At 38.5% G+C, this 19,654-nt stretch overlaps 1 protein-coding gene across 1 annotated transcript; it reads right to left on the bottom strand.

Moving 5' to 3' along the window:
• Window positions 1–660: 660 nt before the first annotated feature.
• LOC129356819 (G1/S-specific cyclin-D2-like) lies at window positions 661–16,437 on the bottom strand. Its single transcript, XM_055026372.1, has 5 exons — window positions 16,029–16,437; window positions 14,261–14,476; window positions 9,813–9,972; window positions 6,419–6,567; window positions 661–3,136 (listed from the first exon to the last, which is right to left on the bottom strand). The coding sequence occupies exons 1-5, from the start codon at window positions 16,221–16,223 to the stop codon at window positions 2,972–2,974; spliced, it is 885 nt and encodes a 294-aa protein (XP_054882347.1). The 5' UTR covers window positions 16,224–16,437; the 3' UTR covers window positions 661–2,971.
• Between the last annotated feature and the right edge of the window lie 3,217 nt (window positions 16,438–19,654).

Genomic DNA, 19,654 nt, shown 5'->3' with positions numbered 1-19,654 from the left:
TTACACTTCTAACGTACTAAAAACACTGCAATTTTATAACTATCTTAGCTACAATTATATCAAAAGTGTGTTAGTAAATATTTAAATTGTCATGTAATTTGATTCAGATCAAAATATGAGTTAAGACTTCTCAGTTGGAAAAAGTCAACTAGGACTTCCTCCAACGGGAGTCGCTTCTGTCACTGGAAAACTGGGCGCAACTCCAACTACTCTCAATTAAGACTTCGCGTTTCAAATTCAAGATGGCCGCTTCTTCTCGCAGCAACAGCAGGAAGATGTTGCTGTCTTGTAAAACGTTTGTTTTAGAAGACAGACGTGTAGAAAAGCACCTAAAATCAACGTTACAAATATTTCCCAAGACTGTAAGTTGAACAAAGTAAAAGTGCCGTTTGCCTGTGGAAATTAAGGCCTAAAATGGCGTTTATTGGCGTTGTCATGTTGAAATTCCGACATCTCTTCTCGATTTCCACACACCTGTTTGAGATTATTGACCTCTAGACTCTGCTCCTTCCTCACATTACTCTGCATTACTTCTGTTGACCTTTACTATTTTAATAATGAAGCCCGTTATCACTTTTTCTCTCTATTGCATCATTTCTGACAACTCTAGCACCCCCTGGTGGCAGCTAAGCATTACAACAGAAAGACAAGCCACACCAGTGATTTTAGCCAATTTATTTAGAACAAATTATTGAGGTACACAGGTGGCTGCACATGGGGATAAATGGGAAAAGGATTTGTATGAACAACCACAGCAAACAATTGTAGAATCGAGTAAATGGGTACCTCGATAAAAATAAATGACAATGCATTTCATTGAACTGATCCAAACTTGTTTCCCCGAATGGATTTTTTCAGACAATTATAAAACACAGTATAGGCTTTTTATTTTTAACTAGCACCAGATATGAAAATTAGCCATTTTAAAGTAGGCTGGAGGCACTTTAAAAATCAGTGAAATCTGGTATGTGGATTTATTAACATACAGGAAAAAAAAAAAAAAAGTGAAACCCGTCCGACGATTTAGGAGCGAAGTCATTCTGTGTGATGTGACATGTGATGAGGTAATGTGAGATGGCCTCTCGCTGTGTCTATCCAATTAATTATCCTGAGGTACATAAGAAGCAGCAAGAATATTGAGAGAACGAAGATAGAACAAAGATTACAACGATTAAAACAATAAATGAATAAAACATGCTGATCAAAACAGATTTCCAGTCCCGCACCAAACTGCTCCTTTTCCCTCTGGTACATTGACAGAGAAAAGCAGACTTTTTACATACACAACATATTAAAATATAGCAGCACACAAGTGAATGACAATAAGGCATTTTTGTGTAAGACTAGAAAAGAAAAAGCTTAATAGCAGCAAAGAATGTCGTCGATTATTTGTTTTTTACTTTGGAAAAAACATAAAAGCATTAAACATGCTCAACCTTAAAGCATTTTTTTAAAACGATTTGGCTTTTTTTTTTTGCACATCGAAAAAGGCATCAGAACAAACGAGAAACAGTTTCAAGCATTTGTCGGGTATTTACACGTGTCAAAGGGGCGCCTTTGAAAGAAACTGCAGATCAGAAACAAGAAATAAACACAAAACAGAAGGATGTAACTATTAGATCTAATGGAATGGGTCTAAATCTGGAAATGGAATAAATTCAAGTTTAGGATGACACGATAGGTAGACATCAAGAGCACAGATGTCTACCTGTGGCTTGCCTTGATTTATAAACTTTTACATTAGGAGGGTGATTTTTATAAGTCTACTCACCAATTGAGGCAAAGCATTCAAGACAACATGCTTCACCCCATGGGAATCCAGCCCAGAAAAAACCCAAATAACTTAAAAGAAAAAGATAGAATAAAAACAAATGACCCCTCCGAACTTGTCCTCACAAACCATCCCCTTACCGAAACTTAAGGAGTGTGTTTTAAAAGTGCATTGATATCGTTCCACGTCGCCCTCTCTACAAAAGGCCCAATGGTGTAATTGATAACAGGAGAAAAACCCCAAAAACGACATTTCGCCGATTTTCTGCAAAACAAAAATCCTGCAGAAATATCATAAAGCTTAAAAAAATATCCTCCTTGCTTTCTCTTTCACCCCACATTCTGCTCACTTTTCAACCACTTTGCACTTGCTTTCGACTCTCCTTCCCAACAAACTGCTCAGCCTCTGAAACCTTGAAGAACTTGCAAAAACTTATTTTTTAAAAACTCTTTCATCAATGCTAACCCCTTCTGCGCTATTTAAACACTCCTAAATGTGCTTGAACACAACATCAAAAAACAATAACGTGGCTTTGGTGAATTCAAACGCCACTCCATGGAGTCAACAGCAGCGACTGCTCCGGACCACAAACCTGTTTCATTTCTCCTCCGTGAGCAGGCCCAGCCCACTCTGAGCCAGCACCTCTCTGCATAAATAGTAAGCCGTGCTACAGGTGCACAGTATGATAGACGGAGCCGCTAGCTACGGTAGCACTCCTCTGCTTTAATTACTGCTATATGGAATTCCAAATGAAGGAAAACTCTTGTAAATCGATAACTACTACTCACTAAAGCTGGTTAAAGAGTTATAAATGCTGGCTAAATATACATCATTCGGTATATCTCATACATTTATGCAATTTTCAAGTATGAAAAATATTTTCAGGTTTTTGGAACCTAAGGCACTATCAAGTCTTCAACAATTATTCATCCGTTTCTTTTCTTAAATAGCTAGAGACGTGTACAAAAAAGATGAAAAAAGACCCAAACCAAGTGTGAATGGGGCAAAAAAAATAAAAGAAAGAGAAAAACTACAAATTTCTTAGTTTCTAAAAGTTCATAGATTGTCGCACCATCACTGAAGGGGGCAACTTAAAATAGATACTGGCAGTTAATGCCCCCTCTCTCCCTCCAGCGTCTCGCTCCTGTCAGTTCATTGGTAAGCAGGCACGCGGCGGCCGAGTCAGGTGGCGATGGGAGCTCATAAGTTGACGTCGCGCACGTCCGTGGGGGTGCTCGACTGATCCTGCTGCTCCCTGGACTTGCTGCCACCTCTGACGGCGCTGTCGGGTCCATACTGCTGGCCCTGCTGCAGGCTGGAGGCCAGCACACGCTCGATTTGCTCCTGGCACGCCCTCAAACAGTCCTGCAACCACAAGAAACGTCAAAAGAGGTCAATTCAAATTCAAAAATGCTTCCTAAAGGGAAATTAAATGTTGTAACTCAGATTAACTCAAAATCTTTCAAAGAGTTTGAAAGATTTTGATAAAAACAAATCAACTATTAAGCACTTAGGATTTTTTTTTTCAGAAATCAAGAACTTTCCAGGCCTTGAAAACACCTAATTGAAGAGAAAGATCTAAAAAGGTTTACAAATGTAAATGTGTGTGAGAGGTGTGTCAGCTAAATGAAGTGCCCACCACACTTTTCAGATTTGCCAAAAGAAAAAAAAAGTCCTTGTAACGTTCACTTCACGATTATACACAACTCAAGTGTTGCTCTATCACATCAAATCCCAACAAAAATCACAAAAAAGGGGTTAAAAACTTAAAAATAAAATTAAACCTTATACTTTCAGATATTTAAGATAAAATCAAGATGATTAAAGACGACTCTGTGGTTCTGAACACCTGTTCAAAGACAGTTAAATGGGTGTTATTTTGCTCCATTTGTCATGCGAGTTCACCCTTTTTATTCACATGCTTGGCATACCGGAGGGGAATTATATGTGTTGAGGTAGGTGGTCCATCAGGACCAGAACAATGAGTACCAGCGAACGCTGAACACCAGCAGAGCCGCGATCGAGACGCAGCGGTACAGGAATGATCCACAACGCCATGCACGAGAAAACGAGGGAAAGTCAGGGATCGGAGAGGGAGAAAGAGACAAAGAGAGAGCTGAAATCATGGAAACAGTTCCTGCAGCACTTCAACGAAACAAAGGATGAAAGGAAAAATAAACGAACAAACAAAATGAATGAAAGAACGAACAAAAAATGAACAAATGAAAAGGAATGAAGCAAGGAAGGAACAAACAAACAAATGAAGAACGAACAAAGAAGAAAAAAAAACAAAGGGAGGAACAAACAAACAACAACAGAGGAACAAAAACAACATATGAATGAAGAAATGAGGAAAAAAACGAAGAACAAACGAACATGAATGAACGAAGAAGGAATGAACAAACGAACTAAGAAATGACAAACGAAGGAGGAAAACATGAACGAAGAATGAAGGACAGAACAAAAGAACATAAGCAGAACAAATGAAGGAACAAATGAAGAATGAATGACCGAAGAAAGGATGAAAGAACAAACGAAGGAGGACGGAATGACGAAAGATCACAAACGAACAAAAAGAATGAACCAAGAAAATTCGAACAAATGAGAAACAAATGAACGAAAAACAAATGAACGAAAAACGAACGGAAAAGAATGAACGAGCAAACAGAATAAAAGAAGAAAAAGGACAAATGAAGGAAGGGCAAAAGAGAGAATAAAACAAATAGAATAGTTAAAGACCGGAGGAATAAAGAAAGAATGAAAAACGTATAAAAGAACTAAAGGACAAACAAAAAAGAAAGAACAAATAAGACGAGCAGAAGTAAACGTGTGCGTCTCGATCCTCCAGTAGTTTGGGTTTAGAGCGCGCTCAGCCCCATGTGGAGGCCGAGAGGAAATGGCTTTGACCCACTGAACTTTGACCCCTCACAGTTTGGGCCTAAAACAGATCGCAGGACAGTGGGACCGGATGTTTTTGGAAAACTTCTGCTATGAAAGAAGATCCTTTCTGCGTCGTCGGCCCCCCGCTGCAGGTCTGAAGATGTGGGAGGTCTGAACCCTTAAAGAACGAGCCGAAGCTCGCAAAAAAGGAGAAAAAAGGCCAGCATTCCTCTAAACGCACCAATAATTGGAACCCGATGGGCTGCAGTCGGGGGCGCTTGTTATGACGGCGGTGCTGGGGGGCCCACGTAACCGTAGCAACGCAACCACAAGCTTGGAGACAACAACGTTTGTGTTGATTTTAACACTGTTTAGAGCCTATCACCAAATATTATTGAAATAATACAATGGCTGTGGTTCATGTGGTAGCTTAGAGAGACGGCTGCAGAAAACTGATATTTAATTAAAACCTCGACGATTCATAAATGTCAGAGACGTCCATTTATTAAGGTTGAAGACGACTTAAAAACAACGGATAGATCACAGTCGCTCAAAGGAGGAAGAAAGAACGAGAAAAACCAAAAGAACGATCAGAAAGGATGAAAAACCAAAAAGAAAGAACAAGAGGAAGAAAAGCTTAAAAGAAGGATAGAAACAACAAAGGGCAAAAGACAAAGGATGAAAAACGAACAGAAAGATGAAAGAAAAGACAAAAGAAACGCTAAAAGACAAAAAATGGACGAAAAACCAAAAGGACAAAGAAAGGATGAAAAGAGAGAATAACAGAAAGAAAAGCTTAGCAAAAAGAAAGATGAAAAGAACGGTGGAAAACCAAAACAAAAGGATGAAAATCCAAGAGTGAAAGGATGAAAAAGGACAAAAAACAAAAAGAAAGAATGATAGAAAGATCCCAAAGAACAAAGAGTGAAAGAAAGGACTAAAGGAAAAAGGACGAAAAACTAAAAAGATAGGATAAAAGAACAAAAGGAAGAAAGACTAAATGGAGAGAAAGAACGAAATAATGCACAAAAGAAAGAAAGGATGAAGAAGAAACGAAAAAAGAAAGGTAGGACAGAGAAACTAAAAAAGGACAAAAAAATAAATTTAGAAACAAATGACAATAAAGAATGGACGAAAGAAAAAGAAAAAGCTGGTTGGATGAATAATGAGCAGAAAGAAGAACAAAGAAACTAACTGAGGACGAAATGTTGGATAGACAGAGACAGATTCCTGGAGAAAAAAGTGGACGGACGACAGTAAGGTCCACCAGATGGACTGGAGAACGTCTGATTAAAACCCGGAAGTCGGTCAAATAAAAACCCGAACCTTCAGAGACGACATAAAAAACGAACTGTAGATTGGGGTCAGCAGAGTTTCTCTGCTCAGATTCACAGAACGACGACAGTTTGGACAACGTTCACCCACTGAGGACATTTTTTAAAATTTTTTCGCCTTCATTGCAAACATATTCCTCCACCAGGAGGGGTCCACAGCTAAAGTGGGAGGCATGCAAAGAAACTGCATGCGTCCCACCACAAGAATGTGGGCTCTGAGTTTTAAGAAGACATTCCCCCAGCCGCTGCTCTTTATAGCAGCAGTCTGGCTGCCCGACCAGCAACCAGAACGCTCTCTCTCTCCATGAAGAGCAAATCGCTTCAGTCTGCTGCGACTCAAGTCGTCACTGTTGTTTACTGAAGACTTTTTTATGCTGCTTGCGTGCGATATTGCAATCCCGGCTAATAACTGTTGCGTTTGTGCAATGCTTACCACTTCAGTGTTGGTGATCTTGGCCAGCAGGTCGGTCAGGTTGTCCCGACTCAACCTCTGGTCGCTGTGGTCCAGCTGGAGGCCGCAGATCGCAGCCGCCATGCTGCCGGTGGCGATCATGGAGGGAGGGTTCATAGCGAGACGGTCGTCTGTCAAGGAAAGGTGTTTGAATGAAACCGCAGCAGGTGGAAGTGATGCAATCACAGGACTGGACGATAACTCGACCAACCCGCTACTTGGGTTCTTATATCTTGAAAAGTTTCTTTTATGTTAGTTTTGTCTTATTTCTAGTGTACGAACATATTTGCACTGGAAACTGGACCAAAAACACTTGATAAAATGTTTTTGAAGCGTTGATTATAGAGTCAATCTAAAGTTGGTTCATCTCATCGATAATTTGATAAGCGACTACTTTCTTTAAAAAAATGGCCGCTTGTATGAAAGGGTTCTACCATCTCTCCATAGCATAAAGGGCTACATTTTTATAAATTGCTAAATTAAGAAACATAAACATTATGAAACTCAATTAGTTTGTCAAGTGTTTATATTTCCACAGAGAATCGCATAAAATACATTTTACAACGACTGTGGACCGTTTCCGCCATCTTTTTTCTGTGTCACCTGGCTCCACTCAAGGATGACCAATGGTGCCCTCTGCTGGATGGCAGCCAAACTACAACACTAACAGAAAGTAAAGGGCGTTATAAGTCAATCGATTGGAAGTAATTTTAATCCAATAAACAATTGATCTACAATTAATCATAATTTGATTAATTATTTGGATTCCAAGTTTAAATGAGTGATGTCAGCACGACCAAGGCGGCCATCTTGTTTCACAACCGTGTTTTATAGATTCTATTTCTTTGGGCTCTGAATTCAGGTCAACTTCAGGACTAAAGCTATGGTAAGGGTTTTCTTTTATTGAGACATTAGCTGAAGAAGAACATTATAATATTACAAGAATACTGTCATAATAATAGAAATATGAAGTTTTAAAATTGCCAAAGTGAAGTTGTAATACAAGGAAAATGAAGTATTAATTTGAAAAATAATTTAAAAACATAAAATGAGGAATGTTGAGTTCTATTTTGGTATCAGTTTTACAGATGAGGATCTTTTAGCATCAGCATCAAATTATTATCAGTAGCATGACTGGGTTGGTCACATCAAAACTTTCTTGTTTTTCTCTTTAAAACAAGTTTTTAAAGTTATTCTGGTAAAATGATGTCTTTATTTCGCTAATATTATGGCTATCTTCTCTTAATTAAACATCTGACATTTGAAATTTCTTTTTTTAGAAAAGAAAACACGACAAAAAAAATAGGATTGGTTATGAGATTTACATTTTTAGCCGTATCGCCCAGCCCTTCGTCATCATCTCCGATGCGCACGCTCCGGATTTTTCCCACAGTCTGGATTTCAACAGACGCAGCTAAAACAAACCTGTGTGGGTTTTCCTTCTTAGAAACCTCCGCTCTGATTGCAAAAGCAGAGCAGGAATTTCTCCCACTCGCTGTGCAATGAGCTCCAGGCATGACTCCCCTGAGTCCACATGCAAGTCTGAGAAACTTTAACTAAAGCAGACCTGGTTGGATGAAGTGAAATCCCTTCTCAGCTCATTCAAACCTGAAACAATTTAAAGTTTCTCTTATGCAATCTTGAGCCCTACGACTCAGTACAAATACAGAAGTTCTGCAAAAGTTTTTTCAGAGAATAAACAGCATCACAATGCAATAAATAAAAGTATTTTTGGTTATTTTCTAGAGAAAATATCTTCATACACTTGAAATAAGACAAAACTAACTAACAAGTATCTTTTCAGAGTTAGATTTATGTAAATTATACTTCTAGTTCCTCTTTTAGTTTTTGAAGAAACATATAAATTTAGACAATATCCACTTATTTTTGACAGAATTTTATTTCTATTTTTAGAATTTCATATAAAAATTAACATAAAGGAGGATCAATGTTCTATTTTTGTGGGATGGAAAATGAAATAAATAAAATAATAAAATATTACTGGCACTTTTATTCTCATTCTTTTTGGAAATATATGAAATATTACAGAAAAAATGTAACTATTAATGATCTGCATTTGTTGTTACATCAATATTTTAAAACACGAAGTGATTATTAAAAAATTCTGTAATTTTAAGTTATTAGGCGTCACTGTGAGATGTATGGATACTCAAATATGGCAGTGGCGGAATCTCTAATTGTTGATGTATTGATCTCAAAAATACCAAAAACAAATGCACATTTTTATCTGCAAATAACTTAAAAACCATCATGAAAGTGCATTGAGGTTTTGGTTGAAATGTGACCAAATGCGAGAGATCAAAGGGTGTGAACAGTTGTGCAATGCGCTGTAACAATCTGATGTTCACACCAGCAGGTCAGCAGTTTTTTAACTTCTTGTTTCTTATTCTCTAAAGCCCATTTCTGTGAATTAACAGTGCAGATGCGAATTTAAGGCAGCCCATTACCTGCAGCAGAACATGTCAAGGGAAGAAGTTTTTCTAAAGTCCTGATGGGTTTAATTAAACCGTCCAGTCCAGCTGTCCATAAAGGAGGAGCTGTGACCAATATAAGAATAACATCTCCATTCTGTATAAAACTCCAAACATTTACATTACAGCTAAACCGCAGCAGGCTTCCCCTTTTTTCCCCCCACTGCGGCTGCTTTGTGCTTTGATATGAGCAGCTGCTTATGAATAGCAGAAGCAACCGCTGAAACACACCCAAATGCATAAAGAAGTGACACAGAAAGCTGTGCAGAGCCGAGAAGGGCATGAGACTCATTAAAAGAGACGCTGACGTTTGTGAGGGATTTTATCGCACCCAGGTGACCTTCCTTGTTTTGTTTCCTTCATCGAATTAGCTGCAGAGGCCGTCTTGTGACACACTCCTAGACATTATGCCTATTAGATGATAGTGAAGTAGCATTTCTTTTCAGGATATGAAAATATTAGAGGGATTCCAAGTATAGGCAACAGGAATCCCATGAAAGTATAAAGGAAAGGCCTAAAGGGGGACGTTTTCTCCCCACAGCTTTCAGAGTTTATTTTGGACATGAGGCCAGGATGGGCGGAGGAAGGAAGATCAGCCTGACTCTTTAAACCTGGAAGCTTCCCTGTCAACAAACAACACAGGATGGCCAGAGCTGGAGCAGATCTAGTGAAATAATTACAATCCCAGCACAGATCAGATATTAAAGGAGAAACACGGCAAACGCTTTAAGTGGCTGTGAAGAAGAACAAGGCGGAGGATAAATCAGCCTGCAGAGACGAGAGTCGTCACAGATGACTCACTCCAGGAGAATGTGTGGGAATATTCTGGCACAAACGGAGCATGTAAACGAGTGAGAAACAAAAAGCAATGGAGAGGAGGGTACCTGTGGCACAAAGGGCGATGAATGTCAGCGTGTGTTTGCAGACCATCGCTTGCTTGTCTTTGGGAAGGGGCAGCCGGCGCATGATGTGCTCTATGAAATCATTGGGGATGACCGAGGCCATGTTCCACTTCAACTTCCCCAGGACGACCAGTTCCCACTCCTAAAGTGTTAAAAAACACAAAACAGTCGGTTAAGGGTGACATACTGTACTTTCTGACCAGGTTAGTTTAGGCTTATGGGCAACAAAAAACAAGTTGCACATATTTTTTGCACAAAATAATTCTTAGAAATTAGCTTTTTGCACACCCACACATGAAAATATTTCCAAACAGATTTCACTTTACAACCACACATCTTTAAAAAGCAGAAGTGCACAACCAGAAAAATGTGGCAAGTGGTTTCTGGATGGAAAGTCAACAACAAAACAAATGTCTTTTCCAGCAGCCATTGTGCAACGCAAACAATACTAATAGGTTGACCCAGGAATAATTGCGATAAACAATGATACCATTGTTTCAATCGTAATGGCAAAATAATGCAAGACTACTAAACTTTAATATTATAGAGAATTGGAAGACATTTTAAGTATTCAAGATAAGATGCAAGAACCTCAATAAAAACACAATAGAAACCATAAACAAAAAAGTATTATGACATTTCTGTAATAATAACTATGGACAATAATTGAAGAATTTTGAATTAATGTCTTACATTTAACATTTAATTTTCCTTTGGGATAAATAAAGTATTTTTGAGTTGAATTTGAAACAAAATTCTCCTTCAAAAAAAATCATCATCAAGCTCATTCAATTACTCATCGATAACGTAACTGCATATTAAGTGGTAAAACCAACTGACCAAACATGCTGGAAGTCTGCTTGTGTTGCTAAGTGATGAGGTGGGGTTATAGGTAACGGCGCAGCGCCTGCTGACTTGTGACGTTACATTCAGAAAATTTTTGATACCAAAAAACAAACTTTTTGCCCAAAAATGGCTGAATGTTTTATTTTTAAGTATTTAGAAGTTCTTACACTTCCAAACGGAAGGATGAAAACGTTCAAAATGTGAATTGTGCATCATATGAGCCCTTTAAAAACTATAATAGTAGACAAAATCCACCCAGTCGGGCTCCAGTGGCGTGCTGCCATGACTTCATTGACCATGAAAAAGATCACAGCCAGTTCTTATTCCCAGAGGAAATAGCTCTGTAAGATGAGTAACATTTCTTCATTTTATCTCTCCTCACTGTGTCTTATTATCTGCATGCCTTTCTCATTCCTCGCATCCTTTGTGTTCACATCGCCGGCATGTGACGAGCTCTGCCCTGCTTAGAGGCCCTGCCAATGAGACGGCGAGCGCCGAGCTTCCTGTCACAAGCCTCAAGCAGCTACAACGAGTTCACACTGCACAGGCAACAGTCGGTCTTTGTAGCAGCAAAACAGGTCTATGCATTCTCACCTTTTAATTTCCTGTGTCTCCGCTTTACTGCACTCTGAGATGAAAGATTTACCAACCTTTCAATCGTCTCTTTAACTTTCAGTATCAAGATTAGAAATGGATCATTAATTATTGTCTTGTGTTTTCAAAGTTTTACCACTTATGGTATATATTAAAACTATATGTTTATATAGAAATGACTTTCTTCAGAAACATTTACATGCACTAAGATTGAACTATTTTAAAACCGTTTTGAAAAAGAGTCAGAATATCATGGGTCGGCAAGCTTCCGATTGGTTAATTTGTAACTTAAGTGAACGCCTACTTGTTGAGGTTTTTTGTTGTTGTTGTTTTAAATGTTTTCTGGTATTAGTGGTCTTCATGAATCAGGGTTCACACCGGTTTGCCTAGAAAGTCTGGTTCATTTGTGGAGGTGTGAAAGCACAATCAAATTCTGAAGCAGAACAAAAAAACTCTAGTCCAACTAAAATCCTAGTTCTCAGTTCAATTAAAGTGAACTCTGATGCGATTCAAATGCTTATGTGAATGCTAACTGGATTGGAGACCCCTCCAAAAGCAGGAAGTGGACTAAAGCACAGGGCATTCTGGGTAATAAGAACCAAAGCAAATGCGTTAGTCTAGTGCTAGTTGGCAGGATATCTTGTGGTCTTTTAGCAGAAACAGAACTCCTACAACCACTAAAAATTTATGGTACTCCATTTTAGTTTGGATTTCTTCAAGAAGGAAAACCATAATCAACTGGTCTCTGATTCCTACTACAAGACTGTTACTGGTTTAATATTTTATACTAAAGTCCAGCCATTACGCCATTAAGTTTACTTTGGTATTAAGCTAAACCAAAGTTTTAATGATTTACAGGTTCACCAGGAGTGAATATGGAGCACAAAGCAACCAGCGCTTTCCCTCTGTGACCTGGAGGTGGACACTGCTGGACAGCTGGCTGAAAGAAGGCTATTGCACTTTCCGTATTCTTACAAGACATAAAAATGGCTTTCCAACTAAAGGAAAACTACATAAACACTTTTATTCATGTAATGCGGTTTTAAAATTACGGTTAGCAAACTGGAAGGAGAGTAGAGCTGCACCAATAAGATATTCATGTCTGTGTCAATCACAGTATTTAATTTAATTGGGATAAACAATGATACTGTTGTTTCAATGGTAATGGCAAAATACCTTAGAAACCCTACAACCAGTCCGAACAAGAGTCTGAACTAGAGAGTTGTCCGAACGACTCTTGTCCAAACGACTCTCATTCTGACGAGAACTAGAGCCATTGCGATAAACAATGATACTGTTGTTTCAATGGTAATGGCAAAATACCATTGAAATCCTACAACCAGTCCAAACAAGAGTCCGATCAAGAGTAATCACTCTCGTTGGGACGACTCTCCTTCATGGAGGCAATAGGGGCAAATCTATTCAGTCTAATTCTATGCTTTATGCTGAGTAACATCATGCTTTATCATTTATTTAAAATTGACTTCTTTAGCCCTAATTACACAGATTTAATAAATGAAAATTTCTTTACATGTTTAACCAAACTTTTGAAGGTATTGATTGGTATATTTAAGTGTGCTATTCTGGCGTAAAGCTATCAAATAAATCTGTGATTCAGTACATTTATCTCAGTGCTTAAAAAAAAGAAACATTGCATTCAGCACAATTTTCTGTATTAGATCGGCATTAGCCGATACTGAACCTTAGATATCTGTATCGAAAATGGATCAGTGCATCAAAAAGAAGAGCAGAAAAGAAAAAACAACAACTTTCTTCTGAGCAGTAAAGGACTGAAAAATAGAAATACATTTATCTTGTATAAACATAATAAACAGTTGGAGGTTACTCACAAATGCTTCAAAATCCAATATGGCTTCCATGTTTATAAAACAGTGAAAGTGGCTGGAATAAGTCGCCTCTGATCTTATGACTAATTGTTAAACTAGCTGCTTGCATTCCTTGGCTGTAGATTGAGTAAACCAGAATAATTAGCTTGGTGTGTTAACAGAACTGAATCTTTAATGTTTCCATGAAAACAGCTATCTGAGTGCAAAACAGCATCGCAAGACAGAACAAGCTTTCAGGAATGTCTTGATGGAGCAGTTTGTGATGTTTGAAAGTGCTAAATGTAAAAACAAAAACATCTATCTTTCTTTCCATTATTCTTCTGAAGGTCAAAATCTAAAAGCTGGCAGACATCTTCAGAAGTTTACAACCAATATGGCTAATTAGCAGCACAAGCCAAAGGAAAATATTTTAATTTAATTTACTAAAATCAGAACTAGAAACTACACAGCTAACTCCAGATAAAACGACTCGACATTTAAACACTGTGATGATCAGAAGCAGATATGCATGACTTGTAACTTCCCCTACGGTGAAACAAATCCCCACTAAGCAAACGTAGTAAGCAGTGAAACCCCGACACAAGGCCGGGGCCGTCCCCGCTGGCGCTCTTCCAAAAGCGTCACCTCGGACGCCGGTAACCATTCACATTTGCGTGGGTTTCCTGTGCATAACCCAAATCTTACGTGCTTACATTAAAAGAAAGATCAGTCATTGCAAGATGAGCAGTGAAGAGATTTTGCTGTTGGGTGTTCTTGCTTCCTGAGTGCTAAAAACAGCTCAGACGATCTCTACTTCAACCTATCATCATAGTCCGTACATGCAAAACAAAAGATTAAACACAATAAATCTATTGTGTTAAAATAAAACTATAAAACAGCAAAAACAGAGAGAACTACAATGATAAAACTATGTTGTATTGCACTGTTGGCACTAGATGGCATCACACGCCTCTGCTGTCTGCATGAATGCACAGCACAGATGTGGCTGTGTTGCACAGTTTCACTTGTGATGAAAATTGGATACTTCCTGTGAGACTAATTCAGCCATTAGCATTATAAAATCCTCCAAAAAAAGAATGTGATGCTGCATTTTTAAAGACTCACATGAATGCATGAATTAATGAATAAAACCTGGGTTCTTACCAGCAGCTCTCGGGGTGTAATGGAGTTGTCTGTGTACACGCAGAGCTTTTCCGCTGATGGCGGCCTGCAGTCCTTCAGCTTGGCAGCCAGGAAGATGCACACAGCTCCCAAGAGCTGCAAATAGTTTTTTCTTGTAGGCATCACTGCTAAGAATCTGTCCAAATAATTAATGGCTAAAGGGAAGACATCTTGGTTGGTGTTTTCCTCTTCACAAACCTGGAATGACAGGAATTTAACAGAGAAGAAGAAACTTAGAAGGGCCTTGTTAAAGACAAATCCAGCTGAATTAAACTTAGTGTTGACTAAGACAAAACTAACTGGGTTTAAATATTAGATGGTTAAAAGTAACAAACACTGCAATGAAGTTGTGTGACAGACATGGCGTTTGGTCTGAAAGTCAAGTCGCTTTTCGTTCTTTAATCAAAGTGTAATTCAGATTACTTCCACTAGGGGCACATTTTAAGATATTGGTTGTTTTAAATGTTTCTTGCTTAAATACTCAAACAAGTTACTACAAATGGGTTTTTTCCTGAAAAATGATCAGGAAAAAAACTGAATCAGAGCAAAGCATCATGTCTTCAAGATGAAAAACAACAAAAAATATATATTAGAATAAATTCTACATTAAAAACTGAAACTTTCTGGGCAAATATTTCCGCAGAACTGATGGGAAAAAAAACAAACAACTGGAACTTGATGAAACTTTAACATATAAAATAATTGAGCCAGTTTTTGATGAACTTCAAGCTTCATATTTTGATATGCTTTGTGGGCCCAGTCAGAATATTTGCAAAACGTGACATCACAGGTTGAACATACATCAGTAAAAAATGGAGTCAGAATAAGAAGATGGGCCATTTCTTTGTTATTGTCTTAAATATAAAAAAGATTAAATCTAATTTTAATTTTTTAGTTCGTATTTGGCAACAAAAAAAAGCTGAAAACTAAATTTTGAATTTATCATTTTCCATTTCAAAACTAAAGTGCTTTAAGTATAATCAATGATTTTTAACGAGAACATTTAATCATAAATTATGCATGGCCTGCTTACAAATAGGTTTAAAGAGGAATTGCATGTATATGAGTAGAGTATTTTCTTTTTCGTGGTTAAATCGCTAATTTCCACACCATTTTACTGAATGAAAGGCAAAAAAAAAAAAAAAAAAATCAAGCAAATTAGCTCAGTAGGAAGTCGTTCTGCAACCCCCTTCTCGTTTTTCAAATCCTCTTCCTCATTGTCGATTTCTCCATTAATAAAAACTGTCTCAGATAAACCCTTCAAACGCCTTTTAGATGCAGATAAAACACTAAATCGAATTGTTTCCGACACTCGAATCGAATGAAAGTTGAATAAAATCAACTTATTTCTGTTCACAAAACTGAAAGCGGCTCTGCCTGCTCCATGGCTTGCAGCTTGAGTCACTTTTAAAAATTCGTAATAATTAGTGCACATGGAAAATACCAGATTTTCGATTATGTAAATTAAGATAAAGTCTTTAGCTGTCGTCTGAGCTCGGTATGAAGCGAAAATTCCCAACAGTGTGGCTGTAAACTAATGTAAATAAGTAGCTAAGCACATTGAGGCTCCTTTTTCAGGAATTTCCGACTCCCCCACGCCTTTGGTGAGTCACTCTCATTCAATTGTAAAACAGGTTAACATCAAGAACAGCCATTCTTTGAACCGCATCTCTGTTTTTCAAGCCACATTTAGGTAAAACGTGCAAATAAAGGCTACAGAAGTTAGCTAAACTCTAAAGTTCCCACCAACCTCGTGCATCCAGCCTGCAACCATTCTCCTCATATACGGCTGGATGTCCTTCTGGACACGCTGGAAATACGAACACTGAGGTAAAAAACTGTCCTCAATAGTTAATAAACTCTGCAGCACTCTATCATCATAGAGGATGTTTGGGTCAGGCTGGGCTTTCACGGCTGTGTCCGACTCCAGGCAATACAGCTCCATGACTAAGGCCCCCTTTCTGCTCTTCCGCCGCTTTTCTCCTGCTTGTGTGTGATTAAAGTGATAGAAATAAAAAATAATAATAAATAAATATTGTTATAATAACTTCGTCAGCCGACCGGAGCAGCAGAAGTCCCCGAGACGAAGCATGAGGCTGAGGCAACGAGGTTCTCTCCCGACCTGCTGCCTCTCGGGTCTGCTCCTTCCTCCAGGCAGAGGACGCAGCTACAGCGACGCACAACTTCCGGAGACACCTTCAAAGTAAAAGCCGAGTACGGGATATCCGGTCTTATGAAAAAATAAAATAAAAGCAAATTAAGATACACAAAAAACATACAAAAAAGTAAAAATAATAAAACCATATATATATATATATATATATATATATATATATATATATATATATATATATATATATATATATATATATATTGGTTTCTGTTATGGTGTTGGTATACCAAGGCCTCCTTGGTATATGTGGCATATACCAAGGAGATGCTCTGTCCCCGCTACTGTTCTGCATAGGCCTGAACCCCCTCAGCCAAGTTATCAACAAGACTGGCTACGGATACAGACTCAAAAATGGGGCCAATATCAGTCACCTACTCTACATGGATGACATCAAGCTGTACGCCAAGTGTGAGCGAGACATCGACTCACTGATCCACACCACCAGGATCTACAGCACTGACATTGGGATGTCATTCGGACTAGAGAAATGTGGTCGGCTGGTCACAAAGAGGGGGAAGGTCATCCACACAGAAGGGGTCTCACTCCCAGAAGGAACAATAGCAGACATAGAGGACAGTTACAAGTACCTAGGTATACCACAAGCAAATGGCAACCTCGATGAGGTCACAAGGAAAGGAGCCACAGCTAAATACCTCCAACGAATAAGGCAAGTCCTGAGAAGCCAGCTCAATGGCAAGAACAAAATCCGTGCGATAAACAGCTATGCCTTGCCAGTAATCAGATACCCTGCTGGAATAATTAGCTGGCCAAAGGAGGAGATAAAAGCCACAGATATTAAGACCAGAAAGCTACTAACAATGCATGGAGGGTTCCATCCCAAATCCAGCACCCTGAGACTGTACACGAGCCGCAAGGAAGGAGGCAGAGGACTAGTGAGTGTGAGAACCACTGTCCAGGACGAAACAACTAAGATCCATAAATACATCAGGGACAAAGCCTCAACAGACAATGTGCTCAGTGAATGTCTCAGACAACAGGGAACGGAGGTTGAGGTGCCAGAGATACCATCATGGGAGGACAAACCCCTACATGGGATGTACCACCAGCAAATAACCCAAGTGGCTGATATCAGTAAATCCTACCAATGGCTGGAAAAAGCTGGACTCAAGGACAGCACAGAGGCCCTCATCCTGGCAGCCCAGGAACAGGCCCTAAACACCAGAGCAATAGAGGCCCAGATCTACCACACCAGACAAGACCCAAGGTGTAGGTTGTGCAAGGAGGCCCCTGAGACAGTCCAGCACATCACAGCAGGATGCAAGATACTGGCAGGGAAAGCGTACATGGAGCGACATAACCAAGTGGCAGGCATAGTGTACAGAAACATCTGTGCAGAATATGGACTGGAAACCCCGAGATCAAAGTGGGAAACACCCCCAAAGGTGGTGGAGAACGCCAGAGCTAAGATCCTGTGGGACTTCCAGATCCAGACAGACAAAATGGTAATGGCGAACCAACCAGACATTGTCGTAGTGGATAAACATCAGAGGAAAGCCGTTGTGGTAGATGTAGCAATACCAAGTGATTGCAACATCAGGAAAAAGGAGCACGAGAAACTGGAGAAATACCAAGGCCTCAGGGAGGAACTGGAGAGGGCCTGGAAGGTGAAGACCACAGTGGTGCCTGTGGTCATCGGGGCCCTCGGGGCAGTAACCCCCAAACTGGAGCAGTGGCTACAACAGATCCCAGGAACAACATCAGACATCTCAGTCCAGAAATGTGCAGTCCTTGGCACAGCCAAGATACTGCGCAGAACCCTCAAGCTCCCAGGCCTCTGGTAGAGGACCCGAGCTCAGAGGATAAGAACCACCCGCGGTGGGTGAGAAGGGAATTTTTTTTTTTTTATATATATATATATATATATATATATATATATATATATATATATTATATATATATATATATATATATATATATATATATATATATATATATATATATATATATATATATATATATCAGAGGATAAGAACCACCCGCGGTGGGTGAGAAGGGAATTTTATATATATATATATAAAACATATTTCATGCACATATCTGTAAAGCAGTTTAACAAAAATGTAGGAAAAATAAAAAATACATTTTATTTAAACAAAATAATAGAACAGAAATAATAATAAATAATAAGAAAAATAAATCAAATAATATAAAATACAAAAATAAAAACAGTAATAGATGCAATAAAGTGCAAAAAACAGGAAAAAAAAAATCACATGGTGTAAATATAAAATACCAATTGAAATAAAAATTTGCATTTTAATCTAAAAGATATGCCAATAATTAGATTGTTATACTTCTATAGATGATAACCTTGGCCTTATTTTTCAGTGCTTAACCGTGTTTAACCACTACTACTTTTAGCAATACAACCAGTGACAGTGCTCCTCTCTGCAGATTCTGTGACAAAAATCAAAAATGTGTGAAGGAACTGTTGCAGATATCAGTACATTCTATGTATTGGATTTTGAGTTGGTACAGGTGAAAAATGTTCAATTTCCCAACAACAAATTCCAGTTCCTTCAATTTCAGTTGATTTTTCCAACTTACAACTCAGAAATTTTGACATTCAGGTACAAATATAACAACTCTTCTCTCTCATTTCAATCTGCAACGGCTCCTTATTCATAAAATGCGGTAATAGCGACAGACTAAACTGTTAGTTGGCTTTTTTGTTGATTTGCAACTCCTTAAATCGTTGCTGTCCCTGTACCATCCCTTCCTAATTTTACAGTTCTTGAAATCTTACAAATTTGGTGTGGTTAATCGGCATTAGCCTGGTCTCTTATCAACAATACTTAGCACATACCAGTGGTTTTCCAAATTAAACACTCTTAAGTTGGGTGTGGATGACCGAGGTCGACTTCTAAGGTAAAACCTCCTCAGCTGATTGATGCTGTTCCAGACCAGAGACTCCAAACAACGTTCAATTTATCCAGTGTGTTATCAGCTAATTTTATTTAAGTAATATTAATAGTATTAATTTTGCAGTGCACAGTCATCTGTACCAAGCTGTTCATTAACTTGGAATGTCATTCTGAGCTTTTAGACTCCAGATATGTTTAACAGTTGCTGTTTTGACAACAAACAAAAAAAAAAAAAGAAACAAAGACAAATATCACCCCAATAAAGAAAATTCTTTCATCTAGGTTCAATATTGTTAACAAATAAAAAGAAACAAAGAC

This window comes from Poeciliopsis prolifica, unplaced genomic scaffold (genome assembly GCF_027474105.1).
Source record: "Poeciliopsis prolifica strain line A6 unplaced genomic scaffold, Auburn_PproV2 SCAFFOLD197, whole genome shotgun sequence".
Lineage (NCBI taxonomy): Eukaryota > Metazoa > Chordata > Actinopteri > Cyprinodontiformes > Poeciliidae > Poeciliopsis > Poeciliopsis prolifica.
The sequence above is the reverse complement of the archived record's forward strand: the minus strand, read 5'-3'. Positions and strand labels throughout refer to the sequence as shown.

What these genes read in the sequence shown, in the direction of transcription:
- LOC129356819 (XM_055026372.1), bottom strand. Translation starts at nt 16,223, where the DNA reads ATGGAGCTGTATTGCCTGGAGTCGGACACAGCCGTGAAAGCCCAGCCT. An exon ending in TTGCAGGCTGGATGCACGAG is followed by an intron (nt 14,477 to 16,028) that starts GTTGGTGGGAAC and finishes CTGTCATTCCAG; the next exon opens with GTTTGTGAAGAGGAAAACAC. An exon ending in TTACACCCCGAGAGCTGCTG is followed by an intron (nt 9,973 to 14,260) that starts GTAAGAACCCAG and finishes TTAACACTTTAG; the next exon opens with GAGTGGGAACTGGTCGTCCT.